General features: G+C 32.3%; 1 protein-coding gene across 1 annotated transcript; it reads right to left on the reverse strand.

Annotated features, from left to right (window-relative positions):
• Positions 1-1,546: 1,546 nt before the first annotated feature.
• Positions 1,547-3,944, reverse strand: gadd45aa (growth arrest and DNA-damage-inducible, alpha, a). Its single transcript, XM_052547307.1, has 4 exons — positions 3,748-3,944; positions 3,097-3,198; positions 2,790-3,006; positions 1,547-2,257 (listed from the first exon to the last, which is right to left on the reverse strand). Exons 1-4 carry the CDS (start codon positions 3,786-3,788, stop codon positions 2,144-2,146), a joined length of 474 nt encoding a protein of 157 aa, XP_052403267.1. The 5' UTR covers positions 3,789-3,944; the 3' UTR covers positions 1,547-2,143.
• Between the last annotated feature and the right edge of the window lie 5,831 nt (positions 3,945-9,775).

Here is a 9,775-nt window from a genome sequence, read left to right on the forward strand (position 1 = left end):
GTGCATCACATATGTACGTGTTCTTGCGAAATCTACGGTCAAACAGTTTGTGCTATATTAGTGTATCTCATGAAAATGTGTTACATGTAAATGCAGAGTTTTTTTCATTTGATGTAAAAGTGCAACTTGGACATTCTGCAAGTAATCACTATTTGTGTTCCACAGAAGAAAAAAAAGGTCATATGGGTTTGTAATAATACAAAGGCAAGTAAAAGATATTTAAATTTTGGGTGAATTATCCCTTTAAACACACAAAGGAAACAAAACATTGTTTTTACCACAAGGGTTAGGAGTTAAAAAGAATAGTTTGAAATCAGGAAAGCTCCTGTTCAAAAGTTTGAGGTTAATAAGATTATTTATACTGTATATATTTTTAAATAAGCTTATTCTTACCAAGATTATATTTATATAAAAAAAATATTTAAAAAACATTCAACAGTAATTTTGTGAAGTATTTTTACAATTATTTTACAACTTTTGAATGGTAGTGTAAAAAATACAGTTTTTAAAGAATATTCTATATTGTGGATGATGCTTAAAATTCTTCTAAACCATTAAATATGTGACAAACGATTGGTATTAAAGGATTGTTGATATGGCGTGAGCTGTGATACTCTGAGATCTAGGAGTGGTGCACTGTGACGCAAGTTGTGACAGAACAGCAGTTATATCACCTGGTCCTTGTTGCACCAGCTGTCTAAAAATAATCTTTTTAAAGACGTCAGAAAACTGCCCAAACAGAGCAGTTAACACTTTCAGAATCAGAATTATCTGAGTTGAGAGACTAGCTGATTTTTTTTTTAAATCAGGATTACATTTGGCTTTTTTACACAAACAGCTTAAGATCATTTTTAAGGAACCCCTAACTGCCATGTTTTGCATTCAACTTGTCTTTGAGAGATGCTATTTTGTTTCCCTGACCAAGTAACTTTTTTTCTTGTTCACGTGACTGGAGTTTACCTTCCTTACATCAGCCTAACATCATTCAAACCTTGTTTCATCACTTTGCACAGGGAAGTGGTGGGTTGGGTACACAACTGATTTACTGGTATGTGGTATCTGGAAACCTGACCCAATATGTGCCAGTCATGTGATCTCGGCCGCCCTTTCTGAACACTTCCAGGCATGTCTCTAGACACTTCCGTTCTCCAGCTGGTCTTGTGTAATGTGTTACATTCTTCCTACGCGTTGACTTTTAACCTACAGAGCAGTATCAGTTTGACAAACATAGCACAATTAAGAGCAACTTGATTTATGACAGCAAGTTTGACATTGACGCAAGCAAGCGTACAGTAAACTGAACCTGAGCAATTCATTTCGGCTGAAAAAGGAATCTGATGAATAGATGCAGTGGTCACGCTAACTACAGCAGGACAAAAGAAAGGGTTGGATGGCTTTTGTTGGTCTGTAATAGGGAGTCACGAAGGCCACTGAGTCCAGCGTGACCCTACTGATCTGAGAGGTGTATGGTGTTGTCAGGTCCATTCTACTAGTCCACTCTGCTTTTCCAGAAACCTCTAACAAAGTAACCAGCATGACTACCATGTTGTGTTCAGAAATACTTTTATTACAACACAAAATTCATTTCGCATTTGAATATAATAGTATAAAAAGTTTTTACATAAATACTTCTTTAATTTAATATAAATAATTTAAAGACCACAAAATAACAATTAACTTAAGTAAAAAAAAAAAAAGTTTCTTACAGGATATCATCTCAGTGGTTTAGAAGCAAGTCCCTTTAAAATAATTTACTTCCCAACATTAATAAGTACTAACAGCATACTATTAAAAATGATGGCAAAAAAAAAAGAATAGGACAGCCTCTTTGAAAAATATCACCTCTGATATTATGTTGCCTGAGAAATATTTCATCCTGTAATTAACTGAAGTGCTTTATGACACCCCACCAATAAATTATCTCACAAGATTCTCAGGCGCTCACTTCCTGTGACATCCTCAAAAAGTCCCACAAACAAAGGCAAAAACTGCTGAATCATTTCAGATTGCAAAAGGGTGCTCCTCCTCCAGTTCACTCTGTAGGTTACTCCCCAATTCCAGCAGTCTGGACTATCAGTCCTTTTTGTGACCAACTTTTTTACTAGAAATTTGTATCCATGTTTTCACTAGTTTGTAGCTGTCCTCATCGTTCTGGAAGGTTAATGATGGGCACCCATTGATCCATACAGCGGCTCTCTCTGCAGAAGTGGTTCACTTTTCCCAAAGCTGGGTTCTTCCATGTGGATGCATGTGGAACCTGTGAACATCAAAAGAAGAGATGGGATTACATTCTGTTTGTGTTTGCTACTGAGTGTCTTTCTAAGCATTAAGGATTGTCTTTTGGATGGCACCCACCCATGTGATTTCAAACATTTTTCGTGAATAGAATTTTGCAAGTAGGAATAAAAATGAAGTCAAACTGCAGTAGAGTGCCATGAATTTAAATGTCTGAGGAGTGAGAGTATGCAAATCTTACTAAATGCATCCTATGAAGTACATAAAACCTTTTGAAAGAATATTAGAATGATAAATACTAAGGCATCTGTTCATTTGATCCCAATGGAGAAAAATAAGTGAATAAAGGAACCTGGAACATTAAGTGAAGAAACTCCTATTTGCATAGAGTACAGAGCAGGATGTGCACTTGGGTGTCATGCACTGGCAGTTACAGCTGGACATGTTCTGACAAGTTACTAAAAGCAATGGCTCACGTGCAGGGTACTGGCCTATTTTGGTTTTTGGTTCCTATTTAGATTCTAATCCCAGGTACAATTATCGTTGACACTTACAGTGACCAGAATGCAGTGCAGATCCATCTGCTCGCTGCCGTGCATGCCGGCGCCCCCGAGGATGTGCGCGAGGCGACGCGTGTTGTTGACCCGCAGGATGTTGATGTCATTCTCGCAGCAGAAAGCCTGAATGAGAGTGAAGTGAATCTGAAGCGCCACATCCTTCACATCATCGTCGTCTGTGGCCAGGATGCACAGCACTACGTTATCAGGGTCCCTAAATAGAAGCGTTGAGATTTTAGTTAGTTTCACTGCACCTGTTGAAACGACATTGAAAGCCAATAACACTGAAAGCTTTTAAACTTACACATTGAGTGACTTTGCAGCCTCGTAGACCCCAACTGTAATACATCCCTGCGGTAACGCGGAGCGCAGGACCTCCTCCAGAGCTTTAATCACAGAATCCATCCTGTAGAAACACAATTCGGATAAATTATTGAGTATTAATAACGTCCAGAACGTTGAAGTTTTTGAATGGCGACAGCTTTAAAGTTGACAGTTTTAAACTGAGTCGGTTAAACTTATTACAGTAATATGAGTAATGTAAGTTATTCACTGCTAGTTTAAGTGTTTGGGTGAGCAATTTACCTACGTTTCTCTTATATAATCAGATAAAATCTAAGCAAAACTTATTTTGCAAAACATTAAAGACCTGCTAAAGTTCAGATGTTTAAAAGGCACGTCACAGCGCGCGATGGATCTCGTGAGAGTCTCGAGCCTCGTGAGCTAAGCTCGTGCAGCTGACACTTAACCCGGTATATGTGTTTGCTGTCTTTATTTCACATCTTTCACAATAAACAAATATAACTCTTTATATTTGTTTAAAAAAAAAACACTGTTCCTTTTGAATATAACTTTTTTCCTGGGTTCCTGCATTTTTCACTTATTGGTACATTTACGTTACTATAATAATGTTATGTGTCTTAATTGCCGAATAAATGCATATTGACATATTTACCTTTCAATAGAGTAATCTCCATTAAGTTCTTCAAACGTCATGTTGCACCTAAAATCCAGCACGGACTTGAATAAGTTTCCTTTGAAAAACAGAGTAAATCCAGCAGTGTCTCGTGGATGTCCTTTCTCTGACTGTCAGTGCAGGGTAAATATGACGACGCGAGGAGCTACATTACATTTAATTTCCCTGAGAGCTGTGAGGAGAGCAATATCTGCATAATAATTCTTACTGGACACATGCAAATAAAGAAAAGTAAAAAACATTTTGATTGGCTGTCACTCTGTACTCACAAAAGTCGGCCATTCTCATTCGTGTGTCTAAGTTGTCATGGGCGGGGCGTAGCCGTCACGTTGGGTGACGTTGTTTTTAACCTTGTTGGACTTGGAAAACTTTTCAGTGGCATGTCCGGGCAAAGGAGTCTTTGGATTTCCCCAATGTATATTCAACCACACAAATTATTAAACATTAGATAAACATTTTATCTAAGCATCTTATAAAAAAGAAACAGCTTTTGAAACAGTTCAAAATGCTGCACAAGCGAAATTATGTTTGTGGGTCAGTACAGTACATTTCTAAGGTTTCTTATAGGTACACTTGCAAACAGTTTTAATACATGTGACTCAATAACATGACGCAAACTGCTATATTTTCTGTGCTTAAATAAATAAAACAAAGTCAAATCAGTAGAAAATGTGATTTATTATTAATTTCCGGTCGTAGCTGTATCCCTTCTTGCCACAAACCAACAATAAAACAGATATAATTTCAGTCTGGTTTGATCTCTAACCCAACAGTGACACCCCGAGGACAAAGTAATACATTGCGCCAGTATTCACTTTAGTGCATTTAATAAAGGTGACACAGTCTCACCGAAGTCTCTTACCAAATTTCTTATTAAGTACATAAAATACTGTGGCAAAATAAAAGCTAAGTAATAAAGTGAGTGTGTCATATTCCAGGCCACATGATATCTGACCAGTAGGAAGCTGACAGGATTTTTTTCGGAGAAACATTTAATTCATAATAAATTCTATCAGCAATGTCTAAAATTCTATGGAAGTAATACAAGAACATTAGTAATATTTCCTAGTGTTTGTTTGCTGGGCAGCCAATGGCCCTATAACCCTGAAAATATGCAAGACCATAACGGACATCAGACAATTAATTTATCACTATTTTGCATCTTATTAGGGCACAAATAAAAGTTTCATGCCTTTTTTTTGTGTGAACATTACTTTTATTTTTTATTTTAATTTGGTATTCCTCAGTATGCTGTCCCTTTTGGGGAATAAATTCAATTAAAACTATTTTAAAATATTTATTCTGTCACAACATTTTACTCTCTCATAACTTACAGTAATTCATTGTAAAATTATGTTAATCAATAAGCATAATGTTTATTTATGAATATATTAGCCAGCTTTATCTTATTTAATATGCAAATGTTTAGATATTAATTATTAACATGAGGTTGACACAAACTTATCCAGCACATATTGTTGAAAATTAAATTCAGTATTGCTAAATAAATGATTAATTATAAATGTTCATTTAAGAGTATTAAGAGTATTATTGAACTGGTTTCTTAAACAGCCAACAAAGTTTAAAGTCTACAGTATTTTATCTTAATTAAGTATCTTAATTAGGGCAACGTATCCTTTGATATACAAACATTTACAGACATAATAAAAAAAAAATATATTTTTTTCAATTCTTACTTAAACATGTTACAACATAAACAAATGCTAACACTAAACAACAACCTTATATATACAAGTTTCCTCCAAATATTATAAATACGTGAAATACATTAACTTTTATCTAAAGGTGAGTAGGCCTACATTTCCCACTACATGTTGTTTTAAATGCTGCCTGTAAGCTAAACAAAGAACACACTGGATCTAAATATTTACAATAAACACCCCTTTAAACATGAGACCAAGATTTGAGAGACTTTTACTGCATCTCCCCACAACCTCTCTATTGACTCTTTTTTTGTAAAAAAAAAAAACACATATATATATATATACATATATACATACATATATATACATACATATATATATATATATATATACATACATATATATATATATATATATATATATATATATATATATATATATATATATACATATATATATATATATATACATATATATATATATATATATATATATATATATATATATATATATATATATATATATATATACATATACATATACATATATATACATATATATATACATATATATATACATATATATATATATATATATATATATATTTATGTTCGTTCAATAAAACAATTTTAGTAAACTGCTGAGGATAACTGGTTAACTTTCAATTGAACAGCAGATGGCGTCAAAACCTTACCAAATGAATAGATAACACTTGCGCATTGTCAAAGTACCTTGGAATGAAGAGAATAGCGACCTATGAAGGTCTTTAACGCATTTTTGAATTAATTCAAAAGCACGGACTTGAATAAGTTTCCTTTGAAAAACAGAGTAAATCCAGCAGTGTCTCGTGGATGTCCTTTCTCTGACTGTCAGTGCAGGGTAAATATGACGACGCGAGGAGCTACATTACATTTAATTTCCCTGAGAGCTGTGAGGAGAGCAATATCTGCATAATAATTCTTACTGGACACATGCAAATAAAGAAAAGTAAAAAACATTTTGATTGGCTGTCACTCTGTACTCACAAAAGTCGGCCATTCTCATTCGTGTGTCTAAGTTGTCATGGGCGGGGCGTAGCCGTCACGTTGGGTGACGTTGTTTTTAACCTTGTTGGACTTGGAAAACTTTTCAGTGGCATGTCCGGGCAAAGGAGTCTTTGGATTTCCCCAATGTATATTCAACCACACAAATTATTAAACATTAGATAAACATTTTATCTAAGCATCTTATAAAAAAGAAACAGCTTTTGAAACAGTTCAAAATGCTGCACAAGCGAAATTATGTTTGTGGGTCAGTACAGTACATTTCTAAGGTTTCTTATAGGTACACTTGCAAACAGTTTTAATACATGTGACTCAATAACATGACGCAAACTGCTATATTTTCTGTGCTTAAATAAATAAAACAAAGTCAAATCAGTAGAAAATGTGATTTATTATTAATTTCCGGTCGTAGCTGTATCCCTTCTTGCCACAAACCAACAATAAAACAGATATAATTTCAGTCTGGTTTGATCTCTAACCCAACAGTGACACCCCGAGGACAAAGTAATACATTGCGCCAGTATTCACTTTAGTGCATTTAATAAAGGTGACACAGTCTCACCGAAGTCTCTTACCAAATTTCTTATTAAGTACATAAAATACTGTGGCAAAATAAAAGCTAAGTAATAAAGTGAGTGTGTCATATTCCAGGCCACATGATATCTGACCAGTAGGAAGCTGACAGGATTTTTTTCGGAGAAACATTTAATTCATAATAAATTCTATCAGCAATGTCTAAAATTCTATGGAAGTAATACAAGAACATTAGTAATATTTCCTAGTGTTTGTTTGCTGGGCAGCCAATGGCCCTATAACCCTGAAAATATGCAAGACCATAACGGACATCAGACAATTAATTTATCACTATTTTGCATCTTATTAGGGCACAAATAAAAGTTTCATGCCTTTTTTTTGTGTGAACATTACTTTTATTTTTTATTTTAATTTGGTATTCCTCAGTATGCTGTCCCTTTTGGGGAATAAATTCAATTAAAACTATTTTAAAATATTTATTCTGTCACAACATTTTACTCTCTCATAACTTACAGTAATTCATTGTAAAATTATGTTAATCAATAAGCATAATGTTTATTTATGAATATATTAGCCAGCTTTATCTTATTTAATATGCAAATGTTTAGATATTAATTATTAACATGAGGTTGACACAAACTTATCCAGCACATATTGTTGAAAATTAAATTCAGTATTGCTAAATAAATGATTAATTATAAATGTTCATTTAAGAGTATTAAGAGTATTATTGAACTGGTTTCTTAAACAGCCAACAAAGTTTAAAGTCTACAGTATTTTATCTTAATTAAGTATCTTAATTAGGGCAACGTATCCTTTGATATACAAACATTTACAGACATAATAAAAAAAAAATATATTTTTTTCAATTCTTACTTAAACATGTTACAACATAAACAAATGCTAACACTAAACAACAACCTTATATATACAAGTTTCCTCCAAATATTATAAATACGTGAAATACATTAACTTTTATCTAAAGGTGAGTAGGCCTACATTTCCCACTACATGTTGTTTTAAATGCTGCCTGTAAGCTAAACAAAGAACACACTGGATCTAAATATTTACAATAAACACCCCTTTAAACATGAGACCAAGATTTGAGAGACTTTTACTGCATCTCCCCACAACCTCTCTATTGACTCTTTTTTTGTAAAAAAAAAAAACACATATATATATATATACATATATACATACATATATATACATACATATATATATATATATATATACATACATATATATATATATATATATATATATATATATATATATATATATATATATACATATATATATATATATATACATATATATATATATATATATATATATATATATATATATATATATATATATATATATACATATACATATACATATATATACATATATATATACATATATATATACATATATATATATATATATATATATATATATATTTGTGTTCGTTCAATAAAACAATTTTAGTAAACTGCTGAGGATAACTGGTTAACTTTCAATTGAACAGCAGATGGCGTCAAAACCTTACCAAATGAATAGATAACACTTGCGCATTGTCAAAGTACCTTGGAATGAAGAGAATAGCGACCTATGAAGGTCTTTAACGCATTTTTGAATTAATTATGCTGATTAATAAACATTGACGTGACATCAGACTGATATAACATGAATTGAGTAGTTAAAAAAAGGGGAAAAAAAGAAAGAAGAGAAAGCACCACCAAATATAACAAATATATATAATTAGCTATTTAATAATTAATATAGTTAATATAATACAACTAATAATTAATAAACTAATAATTAACCATTTGTGCACTTTACCAGTGTAACAGGATCGTTTGTTTGTATTTTACAAATAATGTCTCATGTGAAGGGGTTTTCTGCATGTGTGATATTAATTTTAAAACTTAACAGATTATGCAGCTATAAACCTTATCTAGAAATGCATTGCTACATTTACATGCAATTATTTACTCTTATTGCAGTCACATTTCAGAAATTGAATCAAATGTATTTGTATCGTTGCTGACATGATCTGCACTAATTTTAATTAGTAATTTATTGTCACATAATTATAAACATAGTCTGTTTTGTTTCATTAGTTTTGACTGCAGTCAGATTAGAGTTTAGATTTTAGTCATTTAGATGTTAAAGCACCTTAACATTTGAATCAAAGCATCTCAACAACAAATGCATTTTTATATATATATTTATAAATATGTATATTTATTTTTCTGTGAATAACCCTTTTTCTTACTTCATCCATGTATTTTAGGCTGAACTTTTATTACAGCTGTGGCTGTAATAAAATCCCTGTTACAAATGATCAAATAAAAGACTAAAGTGACATTTGAAATGACCTGTTTGATAAAAGGAAGAGATGTTTCCGTATTGTTTTTCAGTTTATATTTTCATCATTAACACCATTTATTGCATTCCCACATTTATTCAGACATACTGTATTATAAAATAATACAGTGAACAGACATATGTGTCATATCAAGTTTAAATTTACTCAAGATTTCATAATAGTGTGTTTTACATCGTGTTGTCGTCATGATAAATAGGTAGATAGATGGAACTCTAGTGAAGGTGGAGATGAATCCTTGTCAAACTGAGTGAATGTACAGAAGGAGACAGACAATACTGATACCCCACTGATAGAAACAGCGCAAACAACAAGCCAACTGCTGAACATGATACAGTGTGAGGCTGATAAATGTGGTCACTGAATAATGCCATCTAAGATATGTCTTT

This window comes from Carassius gibelio, chromosome B2, assembly GCF_023724105.1.
Source record: "Carassius gibelio isolate Cgi1373 ecotype wild population from Czech Republic chromosome B2, carGib1.2-hapl.c, whole genome shotgun sequence".
Taxonomy (NCBI): domain Eukaryota; kingdom Metazoa; phylum Chordata; class Actinopteri; order Cypriniformes; family Cyprinidae; genus Carassius; species Carassius gibelio.

Excerpts from the sequence above, each read along its gene's own strand:
- gadd45aa (XM_052547307.1), bottom strand. The coding sequence starts at position 3,788 with ATGACGTTTGAAGAACTTAATGGAGATTACTCTATTGAAAG. Across the intron at positions 3,007-3,096 it reads GCTGCAAAGTCACTCAATGT|GGACCCTGATAACGTAGTGC; the intron begins GTAAGTTTAAAA and ends GCTTCTATTTAG. Across the intron at positions 2,258-2,789 it reads TGCACTGCATTCTGGTCACT|GTTCCACATGCATCCACATG; the intron begins GTAAGTGTCAAC and ends TGATGTTCACAG.